Raw genomic sequence first — 16,034 nt, forward strand, 5'->3', positions numbered from 1 at the left:
TAATTGAAACTATGGACAAAAGTATAAGGAAGAAAGTAAAAATCACCTAGAATCCTAGAACTCTGAGACAATTAGCCTTACCCACTGAGTGGCCACCCCTTTCTGTATTTCTTTGTGCACACAAACACACAATACATAAAGATGGTAATATCATACTCTGTTTTTATTGTAGACATATTTTTAAAAAAACATGATTTAGTGTGTTGTTTTGCTTTTGTGTTCTTCTGCCTTCCCATTCTCTTTTTTGTATCTATCTCCCTAACACCTTAACTAGGTTATTGTTGTTAATGGCTTAGTATTTACATACCTTTCTCCCTGATCATATGATCATACATACCACATAGTTAAATAAGGATGTGTAATTCTTTTACAAAAATGGGTTATAGATATACATTTTGAGGCATCTTGCATTTTTCACTTAATACATATTATAGAACTTCCTCCATTCAGCTGGTATAAATTTAACTCATTCTATTTAATGTCTGAATAATAATCACTTATTCAATCATTCCTCTGTCGCTGGTAAATTTGTCTTTACTTTTTGTCATTGTAAACAGCCTTGCACATAAATCTGTAGGTACTAGGCCTTCTATTTTTATGAAATAAATTCCCACTAGTGGGATTCTAGGATAAAAGATATGTATACTGTAAATTTTAATAAAGACTGTTAGTTAGAATGAGTTCTGGAAAAGCAAAGACAATCATATTTTCACCAAAATTGAATGAAAATACCCTTTACCTTTATCTACATCAGCGATATGTAGAATCACTTAAAAACATTTTTCCAATATGATAAGTGCAAGATGATATTACATTTTGGGTTGAACTTGTATTTCTTTGACTACTGCATTTTTAAAATCCTTTTATTTCCTTAAGTTTAAGACTTTTCCTAAAAATATTTATTAGTCATTTTAATTTTTCATTCTTTGAATTCCTTTATCATACTTATTTCTATTTTTATTGAGTTGGTTGTCATTTTGTTATCATTTTGCAAGAATTTTTCCGTATTGCAGATATTAATCTTTTTTTCTGATGTTCTTCATAATATGCTGTTTATATCTTTTACATTTTTATATAGTTCACTGTTTCTATCTTTATTTTATACCTTTCATTTATTTTTCCTAAATGAGAGTATGAATATATATAAATCATTAGAATTTTCAAAAATTTACGTATATTTCTTATATTTAAATTTTTAAATAATAAGGGCTTAATTTTGTATATGTTTGTAGATTATGCTTTCATGTTCTTATAGTTAGTCTGACATTAAAATGTATTATTCATATTTTTCTATTCATTTCTGGCTTAAACATTCTGATACTTAAATTATAACCTGGGATACTTCTACAATTTAACATTTAAATTTTTTTCAATTTTAAAGTTTTAAAAAATTTTAGTATCACCTTATGTTTTCTTTAATCTCTTTCACTCCCTGCTCTTAGCACCCCACATATAGTGCCTTCTTGATGCCCTCCTTCTAACCTTTTACTCCCTACCAATAACTTCTGAATATTTCTCTACTGAGGAAGAGAAACACTCCTGACACATTTGTCAGACACACTACTAAGGAAAAGATAATGATAACAAGATCAAAGAAAAATGGTATGCAAGGATGACTCTAGTAAGATTTAGAGTGAGAAGGGAAAGCAAAAAGGAAGGGAGTACACAGGTCAATGCTTAACAATTCCTGGGAACTTCCATGAATTCTAGAGGGCTTTGATCACCATTCAAATAATTGAATGTTTGGCCAAAATGCAATGTCTTTCATATTATAAACTCTTCTAAGAGCCATTATTCTTTGGTCCTTCTAAAATACCCTCTCCTCACTTACTTCTTCCTTCTCTCCCTTTCTTCCACAGAATGAAGGAAACTGCTCTTCTGCCTTCCCAGTGGGCAGAAATCTATAACCCACTAGAGTCATGTAAAAAGAGTAATCAAGCTTGCTTACCTCCTGTTGCAAAAATAATGTAAAGTGCAAAATCCTGGGCACTGTTTTCAATCTGTCAGTAGAAAAAAATGAACAGACATGAATTCTTTATTCTCATATGATGTTTTTTAAGCCAACCATGACCAAACTATGTATCCACATACATAGAAAAGAATTCTTTAGAACTTAATATTTAATTCAGAATTTACATGTTCATAGGTCTTTTTTGGAAGAGGGCATTTATGTGTTGACAGTTAAATTATATACAAGATATTTACAGCTCAGTTCAGTGATAAAGATTACCTTAAATTTTTGGAGAAGTTGCTTTATTACTTCTTCAGTTTTCATGTTACTGTTTATTCTGACCTTAGTTTCTGATCCAAAGGCTGGAGTGAAAATTGATGTCTAAAACAAATTAAAAAACAACAACAGATTGTCTTATAAGTCCTTAAAATTACATAAAACTAACAACAGCCAATATCTTGAAACTGGCCTTCTTTGGACAAAAACAAACAAACAAACAAACAAACAAACAAACAAATAAATCCAGAGTCACCAGTTTAAAAAAAAGTGTTTTATTGTATATGCTTTCTTTGCTATTGTTGAAATATTATGTCTGATTTTTAAGCAGCCTTATATTGTTTCTAGAGTAAGTTAGGTAAAATATTGAGGATGTTCAAAACATTTTCACTAGATAATCACACCATTCTTCAGTATAATTTAAAATTTCAAAATAAGTTAACTATTGTAACTAAACACAAATAAAACATAATGAAAATAGGCTTTATCAAATTCACATGCCATGTCTTCCTTCTGCTTGGAAATAATTATTCTAAATTGTTTTTAGTTTGAACCATATGAAATCACTCGTATTTTGGTTGGTCAGAAACGGTCCAATGTTATCAATTTCACATGGTTCAGCCTGACAGTTAGGATAAAAGTGCTACTGATTGAAACTCTAGAACAATATTTCCCACAAATTGCTCTAATCAAGAGTCTGCCTTCCAGATGATACTTGGTTAAGTGTTTCCATGTCAGATAAATCTGAGACAGCCCTCTTGGGGATTAGTAATGTATCATAAAAAACATCATAACAAACATATAACCATGGATTATTCACTCTTAATTTGATCATTATTCCTATTATAAAATGAACAATATCCTTTTAAAATATACTTATCAATAGCCAATGGAACTTGGCTATACTTTGTAAAGTGCTGGCCAATAATATTTGTTCAGTTAGAATTTCCCAAACTTATACATGTTTCCCGGTTATATATCTACCCAGGGATTAAGATGTGTGTATGCTTAGTCAAAGGATGATCTATTTAGGTAAATCAACATGTAAGTAAATTAATGGTTGTTAGGCAGAATATATAATTCCTGAAGGTAATGATATTATTCCAAAACTGACATAGAATTCTGAAAAAAATTATTAATTTAATATAGTCCCAATTATATGCCAGTATCTATTCTAAACCCTTTATAAATACTAATTTAATCCTATAACAACTGTAAGTAGACAAAATTAATTTTTTCCTATGATACAAATGATATATGTTCAAAGTTTAAAAAATAGTGGAGACTCACAAGGTTTTGATGGTATATGTATAATTTATGACACTCAAGGAAACTATGACTATGTGATCATGAAAAAGGAAAAACATTCTCAATCATTAGGTAGCGGAATGTAAGAAGAATGGAATGAAATGTATATTTTAAAATATAGAGGTACATTAAGTATAGGTTTAGTTCCATATATCTAATTTATGTCTGTGATCTCCAAGTGCTCCAAGACTGAAGAAATGGGGTGGGTTCAGAAATTATGGAGATGAGTGGGTTTTGGGGTGGCTTAATGGAATGTTAGATAAGCTCTATATTGGGGTGTCAGTAAATAAACATTAAAGTATATATATCCATGACATTTGTGTAAGTAAAACTCTGGATATGAAAATAAGTTTAAAAAAAAAAAAAGAAAAGAAGTTTTTAGAAGACATAGGGAGAATGTTTAGAATAAACTTTTGTTAAGTATGAGAAAATTCCGTGTTTGTGGCCATTGTAAGGCATGGATGGATGAGTCACTGGGACACTCTGTGGCGCCCTTGAGAAACATATGTGCCTGCGGCACTAAGGCGAAGGTATGTTAAGGTGGTTTGATATCTTTGTGGAGTTTGGCAATAACACTAAATTAGGATTCAAGAGACCTAGACTCTAGTGTCCACTAAGTCCAACTTTGTCAACTGATTTGACATTGATACCTGAAGTGTCCTCAGTGATTTCATTTATAACAGAGTAGGACTAGATGATCTCCAAGAGACCTTCTAACGTGCCAACATACAATGAATTTGGAATCATGTTTTTCAGAATTTAATGTTCAAACGAAATTCTTAATATCTGTTTGGTTGGCCAAAACACATAATAGAACCCTGTTATAAGATTATTTCTTACTGCATGGATAGAAATATGCCACCGGTCAAGTCATATCTATAATTTTTCAGCAAATGTCACAACCTAAGCCTCTAATATGGGTGTTATCCACAGCCTAACAATATTGGAATTATCAATAAATTTCACAATATAAAAACACATTTAAAAACTATACCAATTTAAGTCTCTATATGCTCATAATTGCATACCTATTGATAGACTACTTTGGGTTTGGGGTTTTCTTTGTTTTTCTTTTTGCTAGTTATTAAATTGCAGTGAATGACATTTGTATGAAATATCTATAATATAAACTTGATCTTTTTCAAGCAACAAAAATAAGGCTAATGTAAATTGAGTTCTTCTTTTGTGCCACCCACTGTGCTTATCTCACTTTATTTCATTTAATCCCATCAATAATTTTGTAAAGTAGGAAGGATGAAGGAGCTAGGGCTAAGAAATTGAGTAAATGTTTACCTTTGCTCTGCAAGAATTTGAAATCAGTTCATCAAGCTGTATCCCTAAAGCACTGAACCATTTAACCACTATGCTATGCTGCCGACTTAGTTCCAATTTTATTCTTAGCACAGGGGGTCCCATCTGGAAGCCACCCATTTGGACAATGTGGCTTTCACAGCCTTCCTTAGCACAAATAACCCCTCAAGATGACCACACACAGCATAATGCTGAGAAGAAGAAACCAGGACAATTGTAGTTGCACACCTGTGTGGGGCGGGGTGGAGGGGGGCAGGAGGGAGACTGCAATGTTACTTTATGGCCAGGAGGGTAATTCTTGACCTAGAAATATGTCTAATTTGAACAAAGAATTTAGAAGGGAGGTTTGTTCCTACCAGTCACCAAAGACACAATATTGATACCCTTATAAGGGTTGAAAAAGAAAGAATAAGGTAAAAAAAAGCTCTACAGGAAAGACCTTAAGATAAATGAGTTAATATTTTGTATTAAAGGGCTTAGAGTGGTGCCTGGCATAGAGTAAGTGCTTTTAAAATAGGTATTCAGTGAATGGATGAATGATTGCTAAAGTACATGACATGAAAAATATTTGTTTTAGGAAAATAATGTATTTTCTACCTTCAGCAAAGTAGTGTCTTAAAAACACTATGGAAAGGTACATGTAAATTTAACACATATTAAGTGAAGAATCAGAATGCAAATTATATCTAAACTACAACTGTACTTATATAAAAACTGTACTAACGTATATATACCGCGGGTGCCAAAAAAATGTATACAAGTGGACACTTTGGTCAATGTTGCTCAAGCAGTAGTTCGCCGTAATCAGAAGTGTCTGGATGCTGATGGTAACTACTTGGAGCACCTCTTGTAGTTGCAGAAGTCAAACGTGACTTGTGTTTATCTTTTGTTATCGGTATATATTCAGTATTACAATTTTAATACAGTTTTCCTTTCTTAAAATGTGTACACTTTTTTTGGCACCCTTTGTATATGTAAGAACTGGAAGGGAACATGGCAAAACGAGAAATTTGATTTATTGGAATAAATAGAACTGTGGCTGACTTTTTCCTTTTATTTAAATGTTAATGATCAAATGTAGAACCAATCTCTATTGTAGCACTTACATTATTCTAATGACATCTGTAGATATGCAGGTTTCTTTGCTCATGTCCTGAGCTCACTGCTGGCAGAGGCATCAACTGACTCATTTTTATATTTCTACTACTTGGCACAGAACCTGCCACTTAGGTAGGGTTCAACCATCACTGTGGCTAAGAATTTGGGTTCTGGAGTCAGACAAAGCTGAGCTCAAGGGCATAGTTGCTACTTAAAAGCAGTGTGGCCTAAGACAAATTGCTTAACCTCTGTGAACCTCAGTTTACTCATATGTAAAGTGAGGGAAATAATGGTACCTACTTCATAGCATTGTTTTAGTGATTAATGAGGAAATTAACCAAGAATTGATTTAAAACAGGTAGTTTAATACTTAACACATCGAGAGTACCCAATAAATATTAAATATACTACTACTATTGTAATTATTACTATTTTAATTGTAGGTTGAATTGAATGGTATTATTAGCATAATAGACAACACTATTTTAAACGATAGCAGTGGAATCGTAACTCACTTCATGGTTATAAAAGTGTCCATTAATAGAGGCCCTATGGTCCTGTCTGATTTTTCTGTCGATCATTACATGCTTCGTCCTTTTTCTCACCAGGGTTGCTTCACTCATGGTTCTATAGAGCAAGGGGGATTCTGGCTCTTCGTCTGTATGAGGCTTCAGAGTGCTGTTGTGGTAAGATAAATAATCTGGGAAGAATAAATGTGATAAATCCATATCATTTAGCTGCCCAGCTGTTTGCATCCTGAGAGGATTTGATGTGTATTTAATAAGTAAATATATAGCTAAGCAATGGACTCTAATGCTTTTAAACAGTGACTAAATAGCAGTTCTTATGTAAGAACAGGGCCCTCTGGTGGCATTTGTGTTCCATTTTACCTGGGGATTCTAAATAATTTTCTACTGTATTTAGAGTATCATTAAATAGGCATGAGATATTTCATCTTTCTCTAGCACTAGTGCTTAAATGCAAGTAGATTTTTATGGTATCTTTGGTGTCAAAATGTTGGCATGCCCCTGGGTTTAGAGGAGTATTTTCAAGGGGCTAAGGAAGCATCCTTATATACAAGATGTTAAGAGAACGTACGATAAAGAAAAGGGAATCCTGAAAAGAACATCATGTTTGTTATCGAATCTAGCTTGTTATAGTGACAGCAGAGGAAGCTGAACTGAAAATCGTTTGAAAAATAAATAGCTAAACATTGGAAGTTGTTGGTAGATTCATGATGGTAATGCCAATAGGAACACTTGTCCGAGGCCAGCTTGGTAATATCACACCCCCTGCTCCCCAGGGACATGAACATGGCCCCCGCCTCAGTCATCAGCTCCTCCTTAGATATCTATATATTATATGAAAAACAAAATCCATGGAAAATAGATATCAAGCCTGACAGTAGAGTCTCAGTAAATCACAGCTGTTATAATAATATCATTACGATCACATCATCATTACTATTATGACTACTGATGTCACATGTCATAAGAGCTGGCATTTTCCTTCCATTGGTTTGCCAAGTTTGATATGAACTCATCTGATGTTCAAGTAGATTTCTCTCTTTTTAAAATAAATGCTTGAAACAACTCCATATATAAACAACTCCAATATAAATAGTGACGCAAGTATATCTGCCTCTTCCCTAGAAGCAGTATTATGTAAGTAAGTATGAACTAACTAAAATATTCAACTTCTAAAAACATATGGAGTTTAGTTTGAGAGGCATGGCCTAACATAAAAAGCTACTGAGTATAATAAATGATACTAATCCTTGGGGAAAGTAATTTTTAATGGACACAATTTTATTCAAATGGACACAAACTTTATTCAAACCATCAGCTCTCCCTAATCTAATAAATCTAAGTGACTTGATGTAATTTTTAGAAATCATCATATTTTTATATAGTAAAATAAGGTCTTAAACATCATGCCAGAACTATACCAACTTAAGTTAATGTGCTCCTAAGAGGCTTTTTAAAACCATATGAAATAAGAGTTTATTATGTAGCAGTGTGTGAAATGTAAAATTTCCACGAAACATTTATGATTCATGCTTTAAATCTCCTCATTAATAACAGTTTGACACTGACCTTCCTGAGAATTCATTGGTTGAGACACTGGAATCTGGGTCCTTTCCAGTTCACTAATATGATAAAGATCATCAAATTCCCCCCAGCGTGTCATTCCCCTGAAAAATAATATATCTTGTAAGTGACATTAATTCCATTTATAATGTGGTCTATGATAATTTTCAGAAATACAGTATATATATTAATTCTGTGGGCCTCTATAGGTAGACATATCACTCTAATTTATAACAATTTTATTAAAATAATATTTATACTAAAGTGGTCAGCATATGTTTTAAATACATCCTTATTTTTAGCATATCTTGACACAATAATTCAGTTACACACTAAAACTCAAGGTTATATAGATCTTGTAAAATATATGTGTAAATAGAATTAGTAGAAACCAACATAATCCATTGTTATACAGATATCTTAAAATGTTCCTAGGAGAATTCAGATACAAATCTTCGTTCCGCCAACACGCATTGAATTTCTGTTGTATTCAAAGCATTGTTAGGTACTGTGGCTCCAAATTAAGATAGAGTGCCTATCTTTAGGGCTCTTAACTATTATGAAGAATGCAATTTACAACGTAAGAAAGTGTACAGAAATGTCTTCTCTAGAAAATTACAATTTATATAGGATACTAACAATTTTCAATGCATTCTAATGCCCAGAATAAATAAAACTGTGCAACTGCTTATTTTTATCACTTGGGCCAATACTCACCTTAATTATGTTTATCTGGCCTTAGATAAGTTACTTTTCTTCTCTATGCCTTAACATCCTTATCTTACAATGGAGACCATAACAGTGTGAGTTAGGAAGAGGTTGTTGAGAAAACTGAGTTAATTTGTGTAAAATTCTTAAAACAGTGCCCAACGCATAGTAAGCACTCAGTATGTGTTAAAAATTATCGTGATCATTCTCATCTTCACTGTCATCCTCATAATAATCACCATCATCTGTATCCACTTCATGATGGGCCAAGAACTATTAGGGATCTAAGATATTCCGGGATATCTCTAGGTTAATGGATACTATTACTGATAGGAACAGTCTTAGTTCTACTAAGAGTCTCTTCCATAATGTCTGTTTCCTTATGACCAAAAAAGTATTCACCCATAGGGAATTTGTGGCATGAATTCTGGTGGCAACAAAAAAAATGTTTGTTAATACTAGTGGTGGTAAATATGAATAACCGTGATCCTTTTCTCTCTTCATCTTTGAATTATTTTTAATTCGTTTTAAAACTTTTACATTACTTGAGCCTCACAATAGCCTTGTGAAAGAGATAAGGCAATCCTAATATATTTGTTAATTAATTTCCCAGTAAACTCTACTATCTGGAATATAGCCAGTCAAAACAAATATCATAATGTCCAAGAACTATAAGTAATAAGTTTAACTAAAAGGAGAAGTTTTTAGGCCCTGACTCAGGATCTAGTTTTTCTTAGGGTAGATGAAATTATCCATTATCCCCAACATATAGAAGATTAATAAACAAAAGGAGGTGGATATAGAAAGAGGGTCAACGATGGGAAAGACGGAATACCAAAGAAAAACAGAAACTAAAAAGGCAAAGGAACCTGATGCTATTTGATATGGGAGAGATGAGAATGCCTAAGCAGCCAGAGCAACGATGTACTATAAATTCTTAGAAACCCCGGAAGACTTGGTACTGTCCTCACTTTCTTACAGCTTAGGGGTGTCACACAAATACAGGGAGACCAATGTGGTTCAATATATGAAATGTTTAGCCCTTTTTCCTTCCTCCTATCTTAGGAGACTACACCAATTTTGTTGTGTCATTTGAAGTATCACTGCATACAACTGTGCACATGACTAAACTTGAGGGCAGTTACCCAGAGTGTTCCAAAGAAAATTGGTTAGAACTTTACAGAATATCAAATAGTTTAACTTGCCCAAGTGCGAGACTATTTGCATTATTCTGACCAAGCTTCAGGATGTATATCATTAGCAAATTTAAACTGTGGGGAGGTTTTCTAATGAGTTGCAGAAGAAAAAGAAGATAGAAATTTGACAGACAGATAGAATGAGGACATTTCTCCACCCATATTGTAAGAAAGAAGAAACACTATTAATATTATTCAAATGTACACCTGTTCAGTTTCTGCTCTTTATTTCATTCTGCCACGACTTGTCCAAAACATGCCAAAGCTGATTTTGAAAAGATATTAAAAACAGAAATAAAAACTGGCACACAAAAAATAACCTCAATAAAGCTGTGGTGTTTTTTTTAAATGAAAGATTTTCAAAAGAAAATAGTTAGACCAGGTATGAGAGATCAACGTACTGCACATAGAACTGAATCCATAAAGGATAACAAATGATCCTAGATCAAACTGATTTATTTTTGAGCTTCTACCATTCCCATTAAGCTGACTTAGTGTAACTCACTTCAAAGATAATTAAGACAAACTAGCACGACAAACTGATGATTCTCTCAAAGGGTGAAGTGAAAGACACAAGATGGCAGCCCTTCTTGCAGCTGAGTAAAAATTTCCACTTCCTTTACTCCACATCTACCCTCTGAGATATCAAATCTATGATCCTGTGAGAACAGATATGTAAGTTGTGCCCATAGAAACCCAGTATGGGAAAGGGAATATGAGAAACGTTTTACAGTGAGGGAGTAGTCCATTTCTTTACATGATTTCATTTGAGGCAGAATTTAAATCAATGCTACCTTAGGGGTGGTGACCAGAGTGAGGGTGTCTGGGACTGGATTGAAACAAAGACCAGAACCTTAGGTGACTGCACCCCACTAGGAAATCAAAGGCCCCGGTCAGCCATTCCAAATCATGCTGTACCTTCCTGCTGAATGTCTAGCTGGTTCCCACAAAGTATTCTTGAGTAATTAATCATGAATGAATCTAATATTGTGTGTGTGTGTGTGTAAGAGAAAGGAATGGGATCTTTTTTTCTGACAATTCTTACCCACCAGAAAGATCTGATACACTGCAAGAGTGCCCTCCGACATTCTCCCCTAAGTCTTGTTACTATGGTAAAGGACAAAGACCATTTTCTAGGGAATTCTTTCTCAACTTGAAACTAATTCCTGTTTGACTCACAGCAATATTCCGATAAACAATGAAAAATGCAAATGGAGTCCGTAGGAGGTACTTTGTGAGGATATTAATGTGACACATGATGCAAAGAGGCATCATTATTGCCTTGTTCGAGATTTCTAGGAACAAGTTTCTTAAATTTGACTTTAAGAAATATAAAAAAATAAATCTTGGGATAGCCATTCAAAATAACAATGGCTTAATGTGAGAATACAAACATCTTACTACATCTCCTTGACATCTTCCCATTATGTTCCACACTTATCAAGTTTTCATGAATCAAATAATTAAAATGCATCAAAAGGAGCTGATGGCTCAGAGAACTTTGAAATTAATCCTTAGGTAACAGCAAGAATGATAGATAATTTTTTCAAATCATATCTTATACAGTTTTCCAAAAGCAGGGCCCATGAGTAATTTCTCCTTTTAAATGATGCTCCTTCTCATTTAAAATCTCTAGTCCCGGAAGGTGAGGGACGCAGGGCATCACCAAGCTGCCTAAGCCTGTGGTCTCACTTCCACTCTTCCATAAGTCCTGGACCCTTTGCCAATTGGCAATCCTTAGTTTGGATGGGAGATTAGTCAGAAGTGGTAGATGGAGAGACAGTTCGTACAACAGAGCAGAGGTAATTTAACTACCAGGCTTCTATAGATACTATAGACTTCATTTGATACTGTATTGTGTGTCTCTTCTTGTGCCACACACACTGCTGAGCACTAGGATAGTAAAGATGAAGAAGGCATGCTCCTTACCCTTGAGGAGCTGGCAGGCTAGAAGAGGAGATAGGTGCATAAACATGCAATTAATGGCATGCTCTGAAAGTGGTACAGAAAAGTTGTCAGTGCACCTAGTACAGAACTGAGGGGTCAGAAAAGGCTTTCTGGAGAATGTGTTACCTGATTTGAATCTTAAAGGACTGGTAGAAGAGAGTCAGGCAAATGGGTGTTGAGAAGCAGGTAGACTTCCAAGCAGAGGGTCAGGAAAGTAATAAGCTGCATGGGATGTGTAAAGAATTACAAAATGTTCAGAATTGCTGGAGCATCATGTCTGAGAAAGATTGGCAAGGTGAAAATCATAGCAGGGCTTCCATGTTTTCTCCAAAGAAAAAGCAGAGCTTCCCTCAAAATGATTTCTGGTTTTCCTTGCTTATGGTCAAAGATCAGATTACGGAAATGGTCCTGGCAGCTCTCTCTCCATCCTCTCCTCTGCTAGAACTCCAGCCAGCCTAGTTATGGATGGGGGGATGGATGAAATGAAGCCTTGGTAACCTTTATGTATACATAAAAGGGAGATGAGTTGGAAATACAAGGATTCAAAAAGGAAGAGAAGAAGGGAGAGAGGGAGGATGAAAACAGAAAAAAAATTAATGCATATGATTGCTTCTGGGAATATTTATTAGTTTTTCTAAAAATTGTAAAGGGTAATGAAAAATCAGTCAACTTATATATTCAAGGTACAGTTGCAAACACCCACGCAGAGAACTGTTCTGTACATTTATTGAGGTTCAAATACACTTTGCTGTAACCTGCTGAACAGGATTAGGACAATCAGGTGGAACATAATGAAGTTTCCAGCAAGCAGGAAGAGCCCTTTGTTCCTAGAAGAGAAATTCAAATTTTATCTCCTTATTTTTGATGACCAGGCCAGGGCTACTGAAATCTTGCCTTTACATTTTGTCTTTTCCAAAGAAGAAATGCAGTCTTCCAAGAGAGAAGCAGTACAGCAGAAAGGTCAAGAGCACAGGCTCTGGACCTTGTTGATCTGAGGTTTGGTCCAGTTCTGCACACAGTAATTGCGGTTTTTGCATGAATTACCTAAACTTTCATAGCTCTGGTTTCTGCATAGCTACTTCATATAGTTGCTGGGTGATTAAATGAGATTATATATAAGCATTTAATAGAGCTCCTATCTTTAAGCATGCATACAAATAAAATAAATATGAAGATCATCTTCTAAAGAATTAAAAACACAAAAGAGCTTCATTACCTTTTGGAAAAGACATCTGGTGACTTCAACACAGTACAAGAAGGGATTTGTTTCTCATCTTGTATTTTCAGCTGTATAGGCCGTTTTACTCCCCAGAAAATGTCCAACATTCCTTCAACAATTGGTTTTCCATCTTCAGTCTAGAGAAAAAACCAACCATCTCAAACATTGTTTCTGTATTATTTATAGAAAGTAAATATTTTAACTGAAGGTGTAGAAATTACGTCTGTAAGACATCTTAATAGATAAAAAAGTAAATTCCTAGATAGGATTATTTGGCTTTTCAGTTTACCTATAAATTCATTCTATTTCTGAAATATTCTTTTAGTTTTGACACCAGCTCTAATGAATGAAGTCATATTGATAATGACAAGCTCATCAGAAGGCACAGTATGCTAAAAATGCTTTCTGAACTCTATGATTCTTCAGTTGTGGAAGTTTAATTCTCTAATTCTCTTTAAGTTAAACTTAAAGTAGAATTAAAGACGGTACTAAGTTAGAAATCAGAACAGCTGCTGAGAGATTTAGTGGCTCTTTCCACATTTCTGCATAGCAAAAATTTAACTCACAAAGTTATTATGCAGAACGAGTAAAATAATATATGTAAAAACAGTGTAAAATGTAAAACAGAAATTATAGTCTTAAAAAAAATCAGTAACATTTGAATACTTTCTTTTAAGTTGGAAATATTATAACACAAGAAGGAAACTCCATGAAAACAAAGAAAAATTAGCAAACATATATTGCACACTTATTCAGTGGATGTAAATATTAATACCAAAGCACATTCCCATAGAACTTATTTTGTAATGTATTTTTCTCTCACATATGTAAAGCTCTTTCTGTTATTAAAGTAATGTGTTATCATTATAGGCAATTTGGAAAATATAGAAACTAAGAAGAGTCCTATTCCATCCATCCAATAACTATTGTTATTATGAATAATAAATTATTAAAAAACCATAAATGACTCAATTCTTATTTGAGAGTGTAATAAATACTCCAGACTCTGGTATCAGACAGACCTGTCTTTGAACCCTGGCTCTGCTACTTCCTAGCTGTGTGACCTGGGACAAGTGACTGAACACATTTAAACCTGGGCTGCTTCTTCTAAAGATTGAGCATCATAGTAGTGCCTAATGCCTAGAACCTGGTATTTAATACATGCTCAATGAGCGTTATTGTTTATTATTTCTTTGGCAGATAAACCTGCTTTGGAGCCACCTGAAACAAAGTTTTGCTTTTTCTACCACCTTTGAGATCACATTTCAGATTACTGAGAAGTTAGGTTATCAATCAGTTGTTTTTAACAACCAAACGTAATTTGCTCTTTGAAATGTCAGTACATGATGCAGATACTACGTTTCAATTATTGATGTATAGCATCCTTCATGTCTAGTGATACTTTAATTGCTTATATCAAAAATTCAAAAGAATAACTGCTATTCTGAGGATATCTAATTCTTGCTTTCAAGAAGAAATAGTCCAACTATTATTAGACAATACTATGTTTTGTCATGTAAGGAATATCAGAATACTTTCTAATTTCAGAAAACATTTCTTTAGAGATTAACTAAATAATTAGCCCTGGAGGTTTATTTACACTTATTTAATTTCATTGTCCCAATTCTTACACCTCTTCTCTTCTGGATCTACACCAATATCCTTGGTGATCTTACGGAGCCTTAGGTGCCATCCCTAAACAAAAAGCTCCCAATTTTATATCTCCAGCCCAAACCTCCCCGCTGAACTGCAGTTGTCAAACCATTTACTTGACATTAAACTTAATTTGTTTCTAACTAACTCTTGATAATGCTTCCATAAATATTTTCCTTTCCCAGTCTTCTCCATCTTGGTAAATAGCACCACCCTCCTTCCAGTTGCTCAGGCCAAGAATTTTACAGTCACTGTTAGTCTTTCTTTCATACTCAACACCCAATGCATTAACAAATCCTATTAGCTCCACCTTAAAAACAATCCCTAACATGGCCACATTTGCCACATCCATTACCTTGGTTCTGGTCCATGCCATTGTTAGCCTGAGTTATTGTAATAGTTTTTTTCTGATCTACCTCATTCTTCTCTTGTCCCTTCATATATTCCCAATGGTTAGAGAGATCCTTTTTAAAATGAATCCTTTTAAATAATGTCACTGTTCCAGTCAAAATTCCACAGTGGCTTCCCATCTCATTCCAAGTACAAGCTAAAGTCCTTGCAATGATTTGCAAGACCCTACACACTCTGTGCCTTCCATTTCTCAGTTATCTCTCTTGCTTTACTGTCTACTAACTCCCATTCTCATAAGGTTTCTGCCACACTGACTTAGCACTCTACCTCATTACACTAGTCAGCCTCAGAACTTTCATTCAGGTTGCTGTCTCTGCCAGAATGTGTGTCCCATAGACTTCTGCAAAGTTTGCTCCCTTACATCTTTCAGAGTCTTTGGTTAAATGTTCCTCTTCCTCCACCCCACTTAGATTCCTGAGCCTGCTTCCTCGCTTTGCTGATTACCATCTGACATACTATACATTTTACTTCTGTTTCTTGTCCATCTACTAGAATGTAAGCAACACAAAGGTAGCACATTCTGTCTAATTCTTTCATTCCTGTATCTCCAGTTTATAGAATAGGGAGTGGTACCTATTAGACAATAAATATTTGCTTATTTAATTAATCAGAGGTTAAGAAAGCTACATGTTATCCTCCATAGGCTTCCTCTTTTACAGTGTCCATCATTGCCAGTAAATCAGAAGATTCAGATAGTACCAGATTCTACTTTATTGACCAGTGAGTAAAGAGGCAAAGACTAAACAGTCTGATATTCTCACTGTATACTTTACTTCAGATAATTTTTAAAAGTTATAAAAGATGAGACTTCATTTAAAAAATTAAATGACTTTTATGTTGCAAATTGAGGACTGATTCACAGATTT

At 34.2% G+C, this 16,034-nt stretch overlaps 1 protein-coding gene across 11 annotated transcripts in view; it reads right to left on the reverse strand.

The window, feature by feature from the left end:
* RASSF6 (Ras association domain family member 6) overlaps positions 1-16,034 on the reverse strand; it is a 60,738-nt gene that overhangs the window by 11,636 nt on the left and 33,068 nt on the right. For all 11 annotated transcript variants that reach the window (XM_081046295.1, XM_081046298.1, XM_081046299.1 and 8 more), the window contains 5 exons: positions 13,102-13,241; positions 8,041-8,138; positions 6,460-6,644; positions 2,231-2,332; positions 1,949-2,000 (listed from right to left, as the gene is read on the reverse strand). In XM_081046295.1, the coding sequence (XP_080902421.1) occupies positions 1,949-2,000; positions 2,231-2,332; positions 6,460-6,644; positions 8,041-8,138; positions 13,102-13,241 (577 nt within the window). The remainder of the gene's footprint in view (positions 1-1,948; positions 2,001-2,230; positions 2,333-6,459; positions 6,645-8,040; positions 8,139-13,101; positions 13,242-16,034) is intronic.

The sequence above is a fragment of the Rhinolophus hipposideros genome (genome assembly GCF_964194185.1).
Source record: "Rhinolophus hipposideros genome assembly, chromosome: 1".
NCBI lineage: Eukaryota > Metazoa > Chordata > Mammalia > Chiroptera > Rhinolophidae > Rhinolophus > Rhinolophus hipposideros.